Genomic DNA, 21,460 nt, shown 5'->3' on the forward strand with positions numbered 1-21,460 from the left:
CTCTATGCTACTTTAGTATAAGCAATGTGTTTCCGCTCGTCCTGGTACTGGCCGCATACGACTAAAATACCAAGAATTAAATAACACGAAAGACGTACGATTAGTCTATAATTTTTACGAAATAAGTAGGTTCTGTCGTTGCCAAGAACCTAACACTTGATTACATTTAATTGGTGATTTATTTAGCCGTTGAGCTCTGAGTGAACTACCAACATCGCATGTACAACCGTTTAGATAAATACGCGCAGCGTAAAAACAACGCGTCGATTCATGTAAAAGATACTGCTTCACTATGATAACTGTCCGTGGCTGACCCAGGAGTTTGTTGTCGTCCTTCGACGTAACACTTGTTACGTTATGTATCAGGTTTATACCTAAATACTCTTGAAGATTAAGACTACTTGCAGGCATAAATGAAGCAGTGGCTTGACCTTAATGCTACCTCAAATTTTGCACTTCTTTCCCAGCGAAGACAAACGTATTACTCTGTTTCGTTGCGATAAATCGTCGCGATTTTTACCTCATGAGTGTCAATAATTAAGCACATCCCGCCAATTTACTATGCCAGTCCACACACTTCGAAACACTTCATCTGAAGCAGTAACTTACACACACATTTTTTTTTTGTTTACTTCATGTAGTTTGCCAAGTAATCGGTTAGAATCGAGAGCTGCCAGAAATCAGCTGATCACAGAAACAAATTCTGAACGTCTAATTCTAGATCATCACGAAATATTATCGATTTGAATTAAGTTCTTTTTGTGGCTCTAAAAAATAACAGATATAAATATAGGAAGTTAATATAGCTTTCTAAATGCTCCAATTTGAATGATGCTTCTTCTACAGATCTACAAAGAAAAATAATATACTTATTATCCTAGTTTTAAAGCTTTTTCACTTTAGTACAAATGCAAGAGGCGTACAATAATTATAGATAGTCTAGACCAAACAACCCGGCGTATCTCATTTTTTTTTTTTTTTTTTTATGTGCGAGTCAAACGTTCTCAAAGTTAGTAATCGGCACTGTATTTGTAAGAACGTATTGATGGCCACACGCTGTTTTACCGTTAGTTCCAACAAATGCCGATTCATGCGTCTGCATGAATATATGAATACCTACAAACTGATCTAGAGGAAGGGCATATTTGCCTCTACGCTGAGCTTGGTCTGCCGGCCATGCATATAATATTCATTTTGACCACTACTGCCGCTATCATCACAACTGCAGCAACAATGATGAAAATTTCGAAATATAGATCTTTTAGACCGCTTGTGTGTATTGTGCGATAACATATAATTACTTGAGAAACTGAAAGCGAGCTTGGTAGACTTAAAAATAGCTCTTAGCGACATATCGTTTGTGCAGCTCGTTTGTCGAATCCTTCAACTTGCTTCACCTTATAATTAAAATAAATAGAAGATACACTAAGCATGAAATGCGCATACAACGGCCATGCAGATGAAGTGCCTGTGCGACTTCAGATACGCTATCATCATCTACATTGTACAACCTACGTGTCATAGAGGAGAGTATGCACTACAATGCTGAATGCATAGAAGCACAGACCTACTCTACTGTACAGTCACACACTTGGTTACATATTTACTATGGTTATTTCTTCATTTGATTAGAGTCGACCAATTTTATAAATACTGATTCGACAAAAACGATTTTTTTCCGCTATTAGCTGTCCCTGTAGAGCTGCCGCCGCCGCCGCCGCCGCCTTCTTCATTACCGAACTTCGATTTGGAATACGTGAGAAAGCCAGTCATTAACGAATCTATCCATAAATTATAAAGGTGTTATACAGCAGCAGCAGAAGACAATTAAATGCTCGTCCTTCGTAGTCAACAATACTTAATGACTTAGAAATCAATGGGAAAAATATAAATGCTACTGAACTATTCATCCGTCCGCATAACTGACCGACGGAGTCTCCATGGTACTCTTTTAACGTCATTGGTATCTGACAAACCGTGGTCGACAGCTATGACCGACTGAGGCGGCCACAAGCATCCCAGTCGACAATGAACAGTATCATGATCAGATTCTTGCTAGCCCAAAGACCGACACCGGCCGACATTAATAAACAAATAGATAGATATTAGTACGATAATTCCAGAAGCCAAAGTGTTAGCTATCGCCAACCGCACTCATATAATAACATTCCATTAATAACATAATAAACCCACGCAATAGAGTGTAAGTATTTCGCGAGCACTGACAACTATCTCGTAACGTTACGACTACGGTCGTGCGTACACTTCAGCAATAAATTAAACGTTACAGAAGCAAGCGATCAGAGGCAAATATAAAGACTGAATTAGATGAAAGAGAAAAAATACGGCGTCAACTTTTAGAGCAGAAGTTGCTGGACCGTCACACAGTCGCACATCTAAAAATAAAACACCAGATATGTACCTCGCAATCGAAGACAAATTGAAGTCTCATTTGTTTTCTTTTTCTTATTATTATCAAACACTCGAGGCGATTATAGAGAGGAACCACCTGCGATGCTACGAATATGCACGGTTTGCCGCAGATACGAGCTGTTAAAAATTGAAGAGCGCGCCATTTGAACGTTATCATCATTATTATATATATACGCGAAGACTGACATGGCTAAGTCGCTAACCCAGTAGTTACACTCTTTGAACTATGATTTAACCAGTTGATACTGTTCTTTGAAAACATCGATATCAAACTCTCGTTAGGGGTGGAGGCCGATGTGTAATAGTGATGGGAGTAAATCCTTTGGGCTCCGCTTGCAAATTACCATATTGTAATATACTGGAAACTCAGATGCGCCTATCTATTCAAAATATTAATTCATTGGAATGCAACACAAAGGCATTTGATAGTCGTGCACTATGAAGAGAGCTGACTTTTTCTCTTCAATTTGAAGCTTACAAATTACATCAAGCGAAATGGTGGTGCTCTAGCGGCCCTTGGCCAATCGCTCACACACAACAGCGCCTGACGATTAATACGGATCTTCCCTGCTTAACACCGAACCTACCGATACTTCTTTTACACCTATCTCTACTGTACGTGGCCAAAATGGCCGATCTTCGAAGACGGTGAATTTTCGACGGCGAGCGTCTAATTATGTGAACTTATCAAACGATTCATTTAATCGGTAGTGGTGGGTTTAATGCCATCTATTGGCAGACTAGAATGCACCGAACAGCCCACTCAGTGTATGACGACAATCGTGAAAATGTCTTTACCACGATTGTCAAACAAATCGAACGTTTTTGAGCTTTGAGAATGGCAAAGCCTTCATATCTGTATGGCAGACACTACTGATCTCTGCATATAGCCCACGTAGAGCAACGATAACGGACCTGCTCATCTGGAGTGCCCAACTACGGCCGTCGTTTTGTTTGATCAACTAGATCGACCCATATACACGACACACTGGCTGCACTCATCGTTCTTATTGCTGGCGCTGCTGCCGATGTTCTTTCTATTGCCATCTACTTTTCGTCAGCCAGGGACGTCGCCATCAAGTGTTCGTATGGATGGTGGTCGAATAACAGCTATAACAAAACGGCCATGATGGTGTTCTTCGGAGAGGACGAAAAGTCCAGAGGATAGCGATGTTGCTAGAAATGGACAAACGCTAACAGTTGACAGTGAACATCAGCTTGCCTGAGAGCGAGCGCAGGTTATCTAGCATTGCTTTTTTACTGCTGTGTTGTCGTTCTCTCGACTAGAGGAATAGTAGCACTCGCGATTTTCTGACATCATGTTTATTCGCGGCGTATTATGCAACGAGCAACGAAGACCGCCAATGAAGACTAGCAATGAAGACTAGGAAGAACAAGGCGAAGAACTGATGGATGATTCCGAGCAGGGAATCGAGAATGACCATTTATTCGATGCTGGCTCGACACAGCCTAGCTCGAGGACACCTACTCAAGGCGGACGCCAGTGCACAACAACTCATCGTACCCGAATCATCAATAATGTCAAGAAAAAAACAAGCAAAGATGTGGAAAGCTGCGCAACGTAGCAAAGAAATGTGCTGAAATTGATACTACATTAAAAACTACTATCGAAGTTTGCAATAACAGTGTGCTTGAGCCAAACAATTGAAAACAAAAGTATAAAACATGCGTGTTAGAGAGGCACATGGAAGATGCCGGGAAAATGGGCGATAAAGTTTCATGTCGGAGTCATCATCACGGAGTCGGAGTGTTTATTGGGAATACGCCATTATAATTTCCATACACTTTCACAATCAGAGATAATTATATTATCTCTGATATATTACACACAACAGTGATGATCTAAATTTTGATTCTATCAACAATATGCTTTTCTAAAAGATATCATGTAGGAAACGATATAAAAATTGCTTGCCCTGCCACTAACAGTCGCTTGTTCGCGCTCAGAGTAGAGTTCTCCCTGTTGAATTTAAGGGAGGTGTGGGTCTACCTTAGGTCTGCTACGGTATTTTAAGTTGCGGTCTGGCTATATAACCTCAATCCTCATTTTACGCGGAAACAGGTAGAGTCAGATAGTTGTTCGCGACAATATTTTCGGTAGGAAGACTATTTCGACGAGGACTTTGCTCGGCTTCGGATAGTACAAACAATTACCTGCTTTTTTAGTCATTATACCTGCAGGAATGCAAAAAGGCCAAAAAAAAAAGCGAATTTAGTTTGACAATCACACAATTTCGCATTGGCGCTTTCATCATATTTAAATAGGCAAATCAAGGTATCACACGCATAACGGTGGCCAAAACTAAAACACACCAATTGCTAAGCTATATATCGAACAATAACCTTTAGAGATACCACATGTGTCTTCCTTAGGCAGATTCTATGTGTATTTCGAGCTAAATTAGGTGCACCACTTCATAGCAACAAAATTTATCCATTTGGTGCTGAGTTCAATGCACGGATCATCTGGAAAACTCCTTGCATTACCTTGGGTCTGGTCATTGCGTTATGCCCATTAACGATATTAACCCCAACACGAATGAATGCCTCTGTTGCGCATTGCTGATCTTCTCTAACCCAGCATCATCGTTCGAGCGTAACCCTCACGCGGCAGCACGTAAGGCACATTCCCCCCTCCGTCTTCTTTCCTCGATTGAATTTACGATAAATTTAGCATATGGCTATGTGAACGTAGGCTTTATACGAGCCAGGCCGATAGTAACTTATTATGATGACATGACACAGTTTTTAGCGTCATTAAGTGGATAATAAGGAGAGCAAGGGTGAAAAGTTCTTGCCATTCTGGAGTTGTAACTAGGTTACCAAACGACAGTGTCTATATAATTTTACATGATATTATTTCTACACCTTTTCTCGAAAAGCTTGACATATAAGTCCAGTAATAAACCCGCTTGTCTTTATATATAAACTCCGTTCTTATAAGCGTACTGAATAAATCAGTTCTAGCTTGACCCATTAAACTACAACAAATTTGGGTTGTGAATTGTTTCAGTTTCTTTAGAAAACTCTTTATACTGGCTCATCTCAACGCTGCGTTATTGTGTTTCACTTTAAAGCTATCTTCGGATTATATTTTTCCTTTCGGCTGAGAGGTTTTAGCTCTTGAAGAAGTAGCCGCAGTGCTAAATGTGCATGTTTCCTAATCAACCCCCTATTAACAGACGTCCAAATAGGCGTATAGAAGTGCTGCTATCACACACGACGTCCCTACTGAGCCGGTGGCATCCTTTAGCCTACAGTAATTCTAAAAACAAGAAGATCAACAATAGCGGAGGTGGGTGTAAGGATCAACCAGCGGTCGATGGTCTGAGATGGCCTGAGCTTGGTCTGCTGACCCATGTTGGACTAGGCAGGCAGGCAAGTGTAGGCCAAACGTAATCGGTTTGAAGGCTTTGCTGTCTCTTATAATGTAATAACACTGTTGACGGTGAAAGCATGTAGGCACAAAAGCAAAACGACGGATAAAAACGATGTTGATGCTGTGAGCCAGGTATGCATATACATATATGTATATACATTTGCGCGTTGTATAGGTACATATACTCACATATTGCTGCATGAAATGGCGTTGGTATCGTGACAAGGACACAACTAAAGGTAGCCTATTCTGATTGTTTCGCTAAAGTAGCAGCGGCCTTTGCCAAGGCCAATATCGGCGTTGCCGTCCATCGGCGGCCGGCAGCGTTGACGCCTCGACGTAAAGCTGCTACCACTATTGCCATTAGTAGCAGGGCCAGTATGCTCAGCCCAGTTCAGAAGTATCTGTTAGCAAAAGCGAGGATGGAATGAGCAATAGTAATGACAGTAAGAATCTATGGACCGACTACCGTCCAACCTGATGGTGTACCTGAGTGATCCCGTAGTTTACTCTCACACCCACGGTTTCGACCATTCCCTATTAAAATATCGACCAATTAACCGGCCTACCGTCCGACCGTCCGATTACTGTTAACAGGTTAAGTATAGCCTGATCCATACCCCATGGCCACCAATCGCTGCTGCTGCTGCTGCTGTTATTATTAGGACAGATGAAGTTGTCTGCCGCTATTCCTACGAGCATACTGATGCAATATTGACGCTGGTAAAGTACAGCCCTGCGAAAATGCGGTCTCGGTTCAAGCTTTCTTTCTTATACTTATTCCCACCTTGGCCCCTTTTCGCTTCTTCTTCTCGTTGTAGCCTACTGTGGTTTACAATGGAACCGTTACACGCTAGGTTGCCCAGATGAGGGCAATAATCATAATGAAATTCGCGCAACTGTTCGGGTTGAAATGGTAAAGGGCAAAGATAGTGATAGAACTCTTCCAGCTAGCTGATGAGAACTCTGCCTAAAGTGAAGAATAGACTGGTAACGCTTTACAGCTTTTTAGGCAGTAACTGTAGGCAATACTATTACGAACAAAATCTAGGAACAAAAACATCAAACATGGACACGGGCCTGTGCCTATGTATCATATGCGTAGATTTAAGTCTGTCATACGTTAGACTACACCATTTCAGTTTAGGACTAGGAAAAGAAACAAAATTTTTATTTTAGTTCGCTTTGTTTGGAACCGTTTATCGGCTGAATTTACTGTTTTACGCTAGGATAGAGTCAATTACTTTACTACCGATATCATAATATTGATTTGTCTGCCGGTGTCCCCTCAGCGTATCCTTAGGGACGGACCAGAAGCACAAGTATCTAGCACCGTCATAATCTGCTTTACACTCTTAATGCCTATGCAAGTGGCCTTTTTTTTTTCTGTATATCAGAGTTTACGGCAAGCTTCCAGCATCATTCCGTGCTGTCTATCGAAGGACAAGCTTTTATAGGCAGAATCCTTAACTATACTCGCTGCCAGTGCCGGCTCACATCATTAGTCTAGGGTTTAGCTTTACCCGTACATTGGAAACAATACTGCCTACTGATAAAATTTTAGGGCTAGTTGACTTAGAGGTTCTATGTCAAGTGTTAACCGGGATGGTAGACATCTAACGGTACGGGTAACAGTCAAAGGTTTGCCAATAATTGACTTGGCACGATTTGGGCTACAACAAACACACCGAGTAGGAAACATACGATGTTGTACTGATAACGACGAGTGTGTTCTCCTCCCTACATCGTTAAAAATGTAGTCTTAGCAAAGTTCAACGTAACGCCTGTCATTCAAATACCCGGTACCGTATCGTAGCTATAAATAACTTTTTATAAGTAAAATACTCTTTATGGAGTATTCTACGGGGAGTGCTGTATGACAATATTTTTTGACCGCTTCTCAACAGCCGGTCCAACAGTGTCTTCACTTCGAGGTCAGTCCAGAAATGGCTTTTGTTCCTGTAACTAACATTATTGTTATGATTTCTATTTAGATTCGACATGTCGTCGACTTCAAATGAGTCTTCATTAAATCGAACTTTCCACTAAGTCGTTCAAGAGAGCATTGTTAAAAGTAGCTTTCGATAGGAATATTCAATAATCGGCAGAAAGGTTACCCATGAGAAAGATTTCGGGCAGATTTCTGAAGGACAAGCGATTGACAAACGGTTAAAATGCTACAATAAGCCATAAATAGGCTCGACCTTTGAAGTATTCACAGTGTTGACTCTAGCTTTACGAGCAATGTTGTCCTTGGCTAAACGATCCACAAGCTTGTCCTTGAGTCCCTGTTACGTATTAGCTTCAACAGTTTCACGATTATATCATATTAGCCCCGTCTGTTGAAGAAATTACCTGGCTCTCTGCAATAGTTGGCTATTAAGCCATTGTTCATTGGCCATTCTACATTCTACCTGCTCGATCCATATCGGACTAGAATAGTGGGATTGCTTTCGTGCCCCCGTGTGATTTTGATACTGTTTATCCGGAACCCATTTAGAGACGTAAACCCAACAGAAGATTCGTGATGATGACAATGATAGCACAACAGCAGCATGTAGCGTTTCTAAGTTCTACTCTTACAAGCGATAAACAATAGAAAAACCGAGAGTTCAAATTAATTGAAGGGCCGTCACCCGTGGAATACATGGAAGCTTCCTACAATTATACATCTCATGTTATTGTGAATTTTTTAACGAGCTGATCAAATATTGGCCTTAGTAAGTGTCAGTTGTTTTTTTCGGCGCATACTTCGGAAGAGCTAGGTTGCATACGTTTCAGATAAACAGGTTAACGCAATAATTTAATTGGTCGTTCTTTTGACGTTCTTCGGTGTTATCGAAGTTGCCTTCTTGTGTTCTGAAGAGTTACTCTTGTCAATATGGATTCTTGGCCATTTGATCCTCTTCTGAATCATCGTGGTAACGTCACGTAGAGGATTTAAGGATCACGATTTATTTCCCATTGTTGCAAATAGTTCCTTAGAACAAGGTCTCTGCGAATTCGATACGAAATACTTGCGCCAGAGAAATGAACTTTCGTAGGGTAATAGTTATTGTCTATTTATAAAGGTACTGAATAGTTCAGAAAATACATGTCTAACTCTAGTAGAAAAATAAGGGGTCATTAGTTGCCGCGTCGTTAATTGATTACAAGATCGGAATACGGAAAGTGTTCTACATATGTTCGGAACTTCATTTAGACCTATTTACGCGCAGCTCCTAAACACAGTGCTCAGGGATTCTGAGTTGCTTTTGGGGCAGTTGCTCGCAGAAAACATAGAACAGTTTTGATCTGAAAGGAGTATCGTTCTGTAAATATCATTAGCATTCCTCATAAGCTACGTTATAACATTCGTCGTAATCTAACGTGGGTAAAAATAAGCAAGGATCCAATCTTTGCAGTTTTGTTAGGTGCTAAATATGATGAATAAACTGTCATCATATTGGCTAATCTCCAGATGAAGCACGGTCAAATGAAGTTTCTCTTTGCTGCCTGTTTCACACAGCCGATCGCAATTTTTATTAAAAAAAAAATATTTAAATTAAAAAAAAATGTAAAGGATTTAAAAACAATACTAGACGCTAATATTCCGAAGAGAAACGGCCAACAATAATGAAAATAATGATGACAAAGGAAAGTTTCGTGGTGAGTGTTGTCCATCTTCAGTTATAACGTTTTTTGCATTGTCTTACACCTTGTAATTGTGAGGCCGTAAGCACTGAAACAAATACTAAAACGCAGTGTCCTTTAAAAATGACTACGATAGGACACCGTAATATCACCGCCTTGGATATACTGTTTTATGCATCAACGCATATCCTAGATTTACGTAACATTGTGGGGATCTGCAGTTTTGCTGGGCGCGCGCGATTGCGGTTGGCTCCAGTGACTCGACACGCTGATGGTTCTTTACTAGTTTAAAAATGATGTTGACGTAAACAACCTCAAATACGAGCTTGAAACGAACCGGTTGTTACGTGACATAAGCTAAGATTTTATGACAAGTTAGGTACATTACTTCAAAGACCGAGTAGAATTGGAAAGCTTAGATCTTTTTGCTCCAAACCGTGGCTTGAATATGCTTTGCGTGTTAGCCTAGGGAACTGGAGAACGTATATTTTGCCGTAAAAAGAATAGAGAATACTCTGCTGTATCGAAGTAAGAGGCCGTAATTCGTCGTGCCCTTAATCTCAATCGTGGTTTGATGAAAATGTTAAAAATAGTAATTGGGAATGTGTGCATTATGCTATGACACAAACATTGAGCCTAAATATGACGGTGTAAACATCTAGACGACGTATGAAATTAACTTTGTTACGTATTTACTGCCGTACAGACCTTATCCTAATGCAGGTTTACTAAGCAGCACAGGGCACAAAGCTTCAAAAGGAAATCCTACACTTCTTATCAAGGCTATTGCAAACTGTGTATTAAATCGTCAACCTTCTTCAGGTCGATCTGCACACAGGCATTGCCTTACTTGAAAAAGTAAACACTCATATCTTCTAGCGACGTGTAGTTGCAGTAGAATATAGGACAACCTGTAGGGCAAATTCGTATTTATGCCCGCTCGTATTTGTTTGAAACAAGCTAGATCACGTCATCTACTTGTACGGCCGCATTCTGCTACAGGTCAAACACTACATACTATAAAGGGTCTACAACGTGCACTCACGCAGTGCAGAAAATAGTGCGTCTTTGAGAAAAGACTCCTTTTAGCCACGCACTGCGATCGTTACGTTAGCCTATTTATACACGCGAAAAAACGAACATTTGATTGAATTTCGAATTCATTTCATTAATGTCGGAGGGGTACGGACAATATAGGTTAAAACGTATAAGCGTTAAGTGTGAACCGTGCTTGTTCACAAGGTGGTGTGCCTTTGACCTGCCACACCTAGCCCTGACTACACAGCCACAGTGTACACTCGACCCTTTTTGGGGGTCCGGACCTAACCGGCTCTGCGCACCGAGTTCACGGCCCACCTAAATGTCACCCTGGACCCCTTTTTGCCTGCCGGCGTCTGTTCAACGCTCAATGGAGCGCTTCGTATCACTTGGAAGTTCCGCTAAGTTCGTATCGAAAAGCTTCGAACGTCGGACGTGCCTTTGTTCAGCTAATTATTTAGTTGATTCCGTTATGGAGCGTCCTAAAGCAAGATTCAAGATCCTGAAGTCTAGTTCCTAGCTGCAGCTAGGAACTAGACTTCAGCTTATTAGTGTTATTAAGGAAGTAACAATCCTAATATGATTGGCTAGAAGAGTATCGCATTTTCAGAGCTAGCAACGAAATTCTCAACACACTTACTTATATTCCAAGAGGAATGAAACGTTTGCTGGACAACGTTCGTCCGTCTGTATTTTTGATCGTACGACTGGTGAAGAAGCCTCTTCGCGGGCGGAAGAGGTTCCAGTGGGCGCCGGTCACGAAAACGGTCACAGTCACTATAATTGTTCGCTTCTTTGACCTGGCTGATACTTTTTTACTGTTGCAATGTATTGCGTACCTCGTTTGATGCCGCAACGCTCATCGGATGGTAGGCAGAGCAAGCTATACCCGACGATAGTCTTTCGTTTGCTGTAACTTCATTGTCACTGTAAAGCACTTTTTGTTGCGCAGCAAATATTCTATGGCAAGTATCCGCCTAAACAACAACAACTGATGGACATGACGGATAAATAGAAATCACTGCTCTCCCGCCAGTGACAACGCGAGGTGTTCGCCACCACATCTGACTTGTCGATCAGTACTTTGGCCCTTCGCGGCAGCCGTAACGGCAGTAGAAACAGCAGTTCGTAGCACTCAGTCAAACCTGTGCGACCGTTTGGCTTTAAAAAGCGCGACGCTGTAAGAGAGATACTTCGCTGCCGCAATGTGCGTTACCGTCGTTGGCTCCCTTCATTCGCTTGCGTATAAAGTTAGCTGACGCCTATCGACGCGTTACAGCTCTGCAGACAACATAGGCTCTGCTTGATATACGGCGAATAGAGAGTAGAACCTGCTCCAGCTGGCTCACGGTCGGTAAGTGCAGCGGCTGTTGGGAGAGGGTAAAAACTATAGGCAATAACAATGGCAACCGGGTGATGGTAAGGGGATGCGCGCGCCGTAGAGACATGCCATAGTGGTCAAACGGTGCCGCTGGTGGAAGCGAGAGGTGGAATAAGCAGGCCAGGAACCTATACCACACAGGACGCGTGTGTTTGCTATGTATGTAGGGCGTACTGCTCTCTGTCTATGTTAAAGGACGCGGAGGAGGGGAGATCTCTACATGTAGAAAAAGCCTTCTTCGAGCCCGTCGTCGAGTCAGTAGAGAAATATGGTGGGCACAAAATACCAGCATATCGCAGCATACTGAAGCTACACTGTATGGAGACCTTTGGGGCGTCAAGGGAATGTTGTTTAAAAATGTGCCAAATGGCTTGTTTCAAAATTCCAGATAATTGGATTTTTACTATAATAATACGATTTATACTACGTGAAAAAAATGACGAGCCTCTTTATCTGAAGCTGATTTATCAAAAGGTAGTTAGTCTAAAAGTATTATTATTTTGAAAATATTGACGGAAGCTCGCTAGAAAAATGTTTAGAAAAATCCACTGTCTACTTGTCTGGGTCGTACTTTAGTGTGGCCTGTCATGCACTTTAATGTCGTTATCAGGCTTTCCGTGCCCCCTTATTTCACGGGTATTTCACAGCAAGCAACATCTATGATGTCGATACGTCATCTATTTCAACACGGGCTAAAGGTACGCATTTATTTTAATAACTTAGCCGCTGAAATTTTAATCTGTAGTACGCCCCAATATAAGATCGTGCTTTTCAGCGAACGTTAGAAATGGTTTTTGACGACTGGGCAACTTTTTGTTAATAGAAGCGTTTAGTAATAATGACTCGCAAATTATAAAAACAGCTTAAAGATCTCTCCGTGTATTGATGATATGCCCATTGCCACGGTCCCTAAGCCACTGTTGATAATCGTATAGTACTAGTGTCTCTATAATTTGACTTCAATAATAATAGGTAGATTAAAGAGAACTGGCTTAAGGATGGGTCAATGGATTACGTACCTTTGAAGGAACTTTTGCCTTGGTATCACGGAAAAAGCAGTCGTTTTCGATAACAGCTTTTTCTGTAAGCCATCAAATGTTCTAAGCTGAAAAAGCGAAGAGTCCTGTTATAAGCCCACCATGTTTTAGTGAAATTCTAATAAAAAATAATTTCGCAGCGTCTTGTTTTGGATTCTACTGGAAAACGAAGTGGGCATAGGTCGGTTAGAGCTGAGCAAAGAACTGATCGCACTCGTTTGCGGGTGTGTCATGGAGGAAGAACACAATGGGCAACAATATCAGGGGTTGCATAATATGGGCACTAGATTAGTATATGTCCCCTCCGACGTGCCGGTTCCACAACATCTCAAAGATCCGTCGGCAGCAGAGGATGCTGAAAGAGAGGCACGTGGGGTAGCCATTGATCTCAGCCGAAAATCCAACGAAGAAGCGATAAATGAATGGAAATTGAGAGAAGATCTGATAATTAATGATTTGACGACTAGAATGGATCAACCGATAGAATTGGAGGGTAAGCAATTTCCCGCGCCCACAAATATATGTAGGTATTTATAGTAGATCAAACTATTATGGTGCAGAACAACAACGAGTAGCGATATGCTGAATAAAAAGCATTGACTACCAGCTAAATGTAAAGCGCAGGTGAACATGTGTGAAGTTCCGTTGAGGAAAAACCAATGACAGCTGTATGTTTCAATTGTGTGTGTTGAATTTCGACCTTTTAATGTGCCACTATGAATATTTCTTAGTATACACATTAAAATCTTCCCGAGTCGAAGGAATAAGGCGTTTACGAATTAAAGCGAGCTATCCCAACACTATTGCTGCCCTCATCTGTTCATAAACGAAGGAAACTAACATCAGGTCCTTTTGTTGACTAGTGATCAATTTCGATCATTTGTTATTTTCTACACGATATTTGATCACAGTGATTACATCACTCTGCTTCTGCAGCGACATCTAGGGATCATCCACATAACTATATCCGCTCTGCATCGATATCGGGTCGGCTCCCTTTCCCCGATATATTCGTAGAGATGTTACGTGCCTCAGGATTACTATTGAATTTCGGGCTAAACTGGGCACATACTGGCATATTTAAACATAGCTTAGAGGGTTATAATTAAAGGACCTGTGTCCATACGAAGCATTTGTTTTGTCAGTCAGTTTTGCAAGTTTCATTTGGTCCATTGTGGAAACACGAGGAGTATATAGCTTAATTCGTATATCGGTGTTCGAAAACCTTTAGAAAAAAGATGAACAAACAGAGAATAGTGAGTTGTAAATTTTCATAGCTCTGTTCACCGCCATCATTATTTGTCTTTAATCAGTTGATCTGAAACAGTATTCAACGGGACTATGCTATCTTTTCTACATATGTCTGTTCGCTTATGCCCAATAGAGACAGTGACTATTATGATACTCATATATTTGTCTCACTTCTACACACTTTTACAACAATTTCAAGAGATAAACAATGCTTGAAAAAGTATAGATCGAGCATTGACATCTGGGATTGAGCTCGAACACTGAAAGTTCTCTGTATAGATCGATACCAACTACCAAGTATTTTCATACCTACTCTGAAATTATATGTCCGAAGGTATTTACATATTATTAATGAGGGGTAGACGTCATGCAGATGACCAAATATATATATATTTATTTGTAATTTTATGCATTTTCAAATATCAATATTTAATCGTTGGCATGAACCAATAAACGCAATTGTTGTGATAAGCACCGATATTCGTTTGAAATTTTTAAACTTTAGCATTAAAATTACTACTTCTTTTAACATATCTATGATGGTATGGGAAGCAACCCGATTACCGTTTTGACCATGTGACCAGATAAACAACATTGAGCTGAAAACCTGATTCTGGGTCTTTTAACGATGTGTGTACAGTATGGAAGTATAAACTGTCCTTTGGTTGTCTATCCACGAAGGATGTCGATGAAAAATTGTATCAATACAGGCGGGTAAGTTCAAAAGAGCAAATTATGTTGTTACTTTGAGTCTGCATGAAGGGTGAACGTTTCTCTGTCATTCCTCAGCAGAGTGTTTGAGTAATCTCTTGGAACATGTAGAGCATATGCTTGAATAGGACAGTGAGAGCTTATACGCAAATGGTATAGGTGTCTTACACCGCACATAATTTTGTACATTTTTTCGTCAGGGAACACTTTTGAGAACTACGTACTATTTACAGCGATGGGAAAGCAGCAACGACTGGTATCCTGGCGAAATGGGTTCGAATCCTCGATGGCCTTGCTTAGGCTATGTTGATTGCAAATCGCTAGAAAAATTGTTTGAAATAAGTACGTTTAAAAAACAAGTCTGTAAGAGAAAATTACGGGTCTTTGCCCTACGTTATAATTTGGTGCTCAGCAGGAGATTCTGTGAGCGCCTTCTCTCTCTTAACAAGGATCGGGATTATGTTTGGAGCACCTTGTTACAACTTCGTTCTGTGTCTATCTGATAGCTGTTTGTGGCTGATAGCTTTTCGGAACCAATGATCTTTATGTCGCTATATATGGAGTGATGCGTGCTTTTATGGGGTAAGTACTTTAGACAAAGTACTGTTCCATAACAATATTTCGCATAAATATTGTTTAGCAGCTCGAGTTCGCAAACTTTTCGAAAATCGTTGGTATCCAATTAATTTGCGACGTCAACCTTTCATACCTACCTACTAGTTCAACACATTTATGCGGAAGCATGATATTTCTACTACAGCCTAAGTTTCGATGTGGCGAAACAAGCTTAGCTAAAAAGTCGGACTTGTTAAACTTAATTAGGGAAGTTAGGAAATACCAGCATAGATGAACATTACTACAGGAGCATTGAATGTTCTGCCTTACTTTATATTTTTTTTACTATATATTTACTATATATAATAGTTCTCGCACATGCCGCACAAAGTGTTATTTCGCACGGGCATCTGCTTCAGCTAGCCTATCGTTCTGCAAGCCAAGAATATTCATTTAAGAATGTTTTACTGAAAGATCTCTTAGCATTTGAAACCGCTCGGACAAATGATCGGCCTTAATAAAAGTTGGCCTTTAATTTATATCGTTTGCGTAATGTGATTCGTTGTGATTGAGATCGTTGCGTAATTTGTGAGTCCGTTTGGCCTGACTGTCGAGATTCGACGATATTCTTAAATCCTACATGAAAAGGCGACACCTCACACAGTCTAATGATAAAGTAATTTACAGAACATTGCAATGAATTAGGGGCTGTAAGCTGTATAATGCGTTATCAATTATTGGGTTGAGTCTAGTCGATTAATATAGTAGGGCATTGATGAGCACCAGCACCCATTTGTACAATTTTTGAAGTCATTTCGTAGTGCCTAAAGCTCAACACATGCCTGACGTCGAACCGTGTGTGGATCCGGCCACCTCTGATACGAATCTTCAGCTATGGGAGCAACCTCAATTGGGCAAGCGGATAACTAGTGAGGAAATTTCAACGTCAGTTAAACGTTCGGACGCCATTTCTGCATCTTTTCCTGTCCGTGATTCACTTTTAGGAAAAAAGCAATCAGATCCAAGAGTTTTCGCTGCTAACACCCATCACGTCCTATCCCCAGCCACCGACAACCCGTTGGATTATAGCTTTAAGCCGAGAAAACAACAGTTGGAAGTGGCGGAAGGTAAGTGAACGATCTTTAGGGAGGAAAAGTTCGAAAACTTATCGTAAGTACTATGATGTCAGATCAGCTCATTACAGTGCAACGCTGTACCTAAACATGGGTAGATATTTTTACCTTTGGAAGTTTATAAAAATATTTCATCTCGCATTTGTTACGCCATTGCTGTGCCTTTGATGAGGAACGAATAATTTGTTTTTGCAGTGAAAACGCACTTTTCCTTCATATCATTACGGCCAATCCTATGTTATCATTATATTTTATATAATTTGTTTTTATCAATGGCTTATAATTTTCAGCCTACGTAGTACGCTGTACTAACCGTTAGGGGGTCGTCACTTTTCCGTTCATCGTTCTACTTTTACCTGTGGCGTCAGCTTACTCTAGGTCAAAGCAGATCCTTTTGTTGTTCTCAACGTAGAAGATTGTAAATTGAGTACCAATGGCATTTTTTCCGCACTTTTCTCAACCCAGACGAAGTCAACACTATAATTAGTCATACGGTCGATAATAAACAAACACACGGAGCAAATGGTGATAACAAAAGTTATTATTATGATTATGAATCGACATAGCAGCTCAGTCCCCGGTCGTTTTAAAAAAAGCTATAGCAGTAACTATGTTCCAGTGAGATTTCTGTTAGTATCAAATTAAGTTACCAAATTGTCTTCATTATTTATGTAGTTAGTTGTTATAACAAACTACCCTTACCTTTGTGTTCATGATCTCTTAGAAAGCTTTCATTATATCATTCATGTAGGACTAATGCAGCCAGATTTCGATAATCGGTTACCGCCTCTCTGTCAGAGCCTGTTGCAATGAAGAGACCTGAGAGATTGTCCATAATCTGCTCTGTTACCTCGGTTACGGCAGTCTCTTCAAGGGTCCCATGAGAACGTTTAGACAGAAAGCAATATCGAACGTTCATGGTTTCTGAAAAAGAGGTCACGGATACGTCGAGTGGCCTTTGTTCATGTAAATCGATTACAAATCTACTTCGATAATTCATTTGATATTACTGGTAACATGTGTTCAGCGAACGAGCAGCTAAAAAAACTACATGTACGCACTGAAATATGACAGCCTAGAGACGAAGCTGAAACGCTCTAGCATCTGTTCTATTATTATACATTAGGTAGTTACTTCGATCTTGGTTCTAAGTTTTGTGGTCTTAAAGAAGAATGCGTTTAGAGCGCGTCGAATCGTTACGTGAAGGTTGTAACTACATTTGAAATTCACGTTGCATAATGCAACCGTCTTGACAAATTTGCCCTCAAGAGCCGCCGCTGATAGTATCCGACGTCGTATTGCCAGTCGGCGTAGATAACGAACCCACTGATGACCCAATACTGCGGCTGCATAACATGCTCAAGCCCCACCACCAGGTCAGAGCAATACCATCCAGTGTCCTACAACATGACGATGACGAGTTTAAGGACTCAATCGGACCAAGAAAAACACCTGCCGACACCCGGAGATACCAAAAAAATGTCCTGTCTTCGAGAGATCGACGACTTGAAACACAACTATCTGAAGGTGGGTCTACCTGGACATCCCTGAGCAAAAACAATCAAGATTGACGTAGTCGCGGTGTTAAACGAATACGGGTTATTAGTTGGGAACGGTAATAGGAAAGCCGCATTTTTGTCAATGTATTAAAAGCTTAGCTACGGTTACCATAGGATAAACACTTAGCGAGCTTATTGAATGTTCGATCATCGATGCGTGTCTCAGTTACATTCCTTTTTTTGCATTTCACTACGGGATTGTCTACTGGATAAATAATTTTGTCCACTAGAAAATTACAAAGGTAGACATGTCTATTTTTCAGACGTGCGGTAATGAGCTAAACGCGTCGATCATCATCATGAATACGATGGACCAATAGATTAATAAACAATGTGCGTAACAAATGAATACTGCTTGTTGGATCTGTAGGGCAAGAACATCCGCAAAGGTCAACAAGAAACACTGGGTATCGGAGAAAAAACAAAAAGATGCTAGGAGCAGATGAGTTTTATCTAACAGAGTTGGATGGCGTTTCAACAGATCCAGCCCAACCGCCTATAATCCGATCATCTCAGAGCAATAGTGCAACTTTAAGCAAGTCAACTCACTCCAGCAGTTCCACAGATAAAAAAGTCAACTTCAACTTAGAGGAAGTATGCAATCAAATTCTAATTATGATGATAGCAGAGATATATACATGTTCCATGGAACATTGTCTATAAGCGCAATAAAGTGTGCTAACAGTAGTTTTTCTTTTTGTTCACGGAGAATATGACGACGCAGTGCGTGGCTGCCCGACCGCAAAACAACTTTTATGGGAAGCCGAACCAAAAGCGAAAACAGGAACTGCGCAATATTGCCTACACTTCTCGAAGTGAGCGGGCCAAAAAAGAGGGTGCACTAGATTTCGATCCGAAAGAAAAGGCCGGGATGTCAGCGCGGAAAATGTCCAGACGAAGTACGCACGCGAGACGAGCGTCGATAGGAAAACAAGGTCGTTTAGGAAAGGGTGACCGCACCGATGTATAAACGTAGTTCGACTTGGTCTCTAGGTTGTTCGTACGCGTAGCGTCGACATCGACGGTCATAAGACGTTACGCCAGAACCCGTTATAACGGTGATCTCTTCCATCCCGCGTGTAACGTGGCGTTTAACGAAGCAAAATTTACTTTCGATATTCGCAGCATTAGCTTACCAGAATACGAGATGAACTAATCGATCAAACGGTCGTTCGTTATTAAGGCTTTAGTCTTTATCGTGTCACCTAATACCAATATTTGAATTTTTTGGAAAAAAAAATAGCTAAATTTCCAGCTTGAAAAGAATCATCTTAACATTTAAAATTCTAAACAGGTTTCTCGTATTATGTCATTAGTAAGTTAGGTTAAAAACTCACTCTGTCTTGTGGGCGGTTGACCTTTGTGGTCAATACAATTCGACCCATATAGCCAGTCCGATGTGAAGAGGTTTTTATGGTAAGCTTCAAATAGTCAGTAGTATGTAATGAGCCTTTTACGCTACGCACGCTAAACGTCGAAAATATGATAGGTAAGAATACGAGAAAAATCTATTATGGGGGGGGGGGGGGGGTTTGCCTGATTATTTGTTCGCCAGTCTATCGGTTTGCTTGACTGTGAAAAGCAAGCGGGCACTGTGAAACGGCACAACTAGTGTTTATTACGTATCGTAGCCACAGCACAGGACGTGTATATTATTACAGTTATCTTTAATATTATAGAAGTAAAGATAAAATACAAAGCAAGTAATGCGTTTAATTTTTGTGTGATGGACAGGTAGTCGAACTCGCAGAATCATTGAGGGAAAAAGTAATGTTATCATCACCACGGGCAGCCTGGAAGATCCGACAGCAGTCACGACTAGAATAGCTGACGACTCAGATACGAACGAATTTTCGCAGATGCTCACGAAAGCCACAAACTCGTGTAAGATGAACTAGTTAATGAGACCAGACAACCCTGGGGCACCCATCCTGCGTTTCCGTGGGGAATTTCTCCATGCTCACCGAGACTAATCGAAATCTATTGCTTTTAAGATATCATTGTTCAGGTCACGAACGTCGATCAGCTTGATTAACGGTTATTCATTGCACATTCGGAATCGAACAAGAAACTTTTAATTGGATGTGAGCTGTAAGTTAAGTTTATCCTGTATGCCCCTTCCGGCCATAGCAGAGGTTAACCGGAAAATAACTCATCGGGCAAAGAGGACGCCATTAGTTGTTTGATTAGCTGGGCGGCAAGGGTGCATGGTACGAAGTGTTACAGCTTGAGCAAATGCCAGTTTCTCTTCATTGGTACTGACTCCTTTCTATAATTGTTATAGTAAATAATATAAGTCGCAAGTAATTGTGCATCGGGTTTTTCTGTTTTTTCGTCACACATCAATTCTTGTTATGACAACCAAACTTTATTAACGTATCAACATAATTTCGTCATTTTGTTGTTGATAGAGCCATATAGACAGATTTCAGGCAGGAAAGCAAGGGTTCCCAAGACGAATGCTGCTTGAATTTACATGAAAATCTTATACTACATATATTGCCGATAGTGTTTCTCATCCCTTCACGCAAAGTATCACCCCGCCTGTGAGTAAAAAAGGTCTGAACACTACATGTAGAAAACCATCAATAAGTTTCTGCTAGCATGTTTGAATATGTTAAACAGTGTTCCAGATTTCGCACACAACTAGTACTTGCAATACAAGTACAATAAAAAAAAAAAACGGTACATTTAAAAGTTGCGTACAACTTTTAGACGTCCCAGAATCGGGTAATGTTTAGCAGTGCCAAAGATCCCCTCTAACCTTGCGAAATCCTTTAGATTGGAGGTGGTTGATTTTCTTAGATTAATATAAGATATATATATATATAAGATTTCACTTAAATTCAGCCTACAAACTCGTTACATATATTTTATCCAAAAGTCAACAAAGCACCCTGTATGTACACTCAGACCGTCTTAAAAACATGTTATGATGACCTTATTCGATTGTGTTGGCACCAGCTCAAAGCAGCTTAACACTAAAAAAGCACAGTCTGAGTCCAAAGCAATAAATCCTAAACCCTCTTTCATAATTAGATGAAAAGCAATACATTGGTATTAAAGGTACAACTTTTCTAAATACGTGTTCGGTGTGAATGTGTAGTGGGAATAGAGTGCGACAAAGGGATAGACGTTCATACGTCTGAATGCAACATGGTCGTCTCATTAGTTCATTAATAATGAAGCTTAATTTCAAGATCATTGTTATAAGAGGTGTTCCAATTGTTTGTTTTCCTCTTTGTCCCATTTAGATCCCCCTTGAAAATGTACTAAGCTTCCGATCGATATACGATAGCGTTATACCCAGTTTGACCGCAAATTTCCCA

At 40.7% G+C, this 21,460-nt stretch overlaps 2 protein-coding genes across 7 annotated transcripts in view; one reads left to right on the forward strand and one right to left on the reverse strand.

The window, feature by feature from the left end:
• The window catches only part of LOC111267002 (alpha-crystallin B chain), a 35,828-nt gene extending 23,577 nt beyond the window's left edge, over positions 1 to 12,251 (reverse strand). For 2 of the 6 annotated variants that reach the window (XR_002684368.2, XR_002684369.2), the window contains exon 1: positions 11,145 to 12,251. The gene's annotated coding sequence lies outside the window, so the exon portion shown is untranslated. The remainder of the gene's footprint in view (positions 1 to 11,144) is intronic. The other 4 variants (XM_022844932.2, XM_086971175.1, XM_022844928.2 and 1 more) reach the window with 3 other exon arrangements.
• A 4,018-nt stretch (positions 12,252 to 16,269) lies between these two features.
• LOC111267005 (uncharacterized) lies at positions 16,270 to 20,434 on the forward strand. The gene is made up of 5 exons (XM_086971176.1): positions 16,270 to 16,566; positions 17,842 to 18,099; positions 18,502 to 18,725; positions 18,841 to 19,066; positions 19,866 to 20,434. Exons 1-5 carry the CDS (start codon positions 16,278 to 16,280, stop codon positions 20,027 to 20,029), a joined length of 1,161 nt encoding a protein of 386 aa, XP_086827302.1. The 5' UTR covers positions 16,270 to 16,277; the 3' UTR covers positions 20,030 to 20,434.
• The last annotated feature ends 1,026 nt before the right edge of the window (positions 20,435 to 21,460 follow it).

The sequence above is a fragment of the Varroa jacobsoni genome, unplaced genomic scaffold (assembly GCF_002532875.2).
Source record: "Varroa jacobsoni isolate VJ856 unplaced genomic scaffold, vjacob_1.0 scaffold_1140, whole genome shotgun sequence".
NCBI classification, from domain to species: domain Eukaryota; kingdom Metazoa; phylum Arthropoda; class Arachnida; order Mesostigmata; family Varroidae; genus Varroa; species Varroa jacobsoni.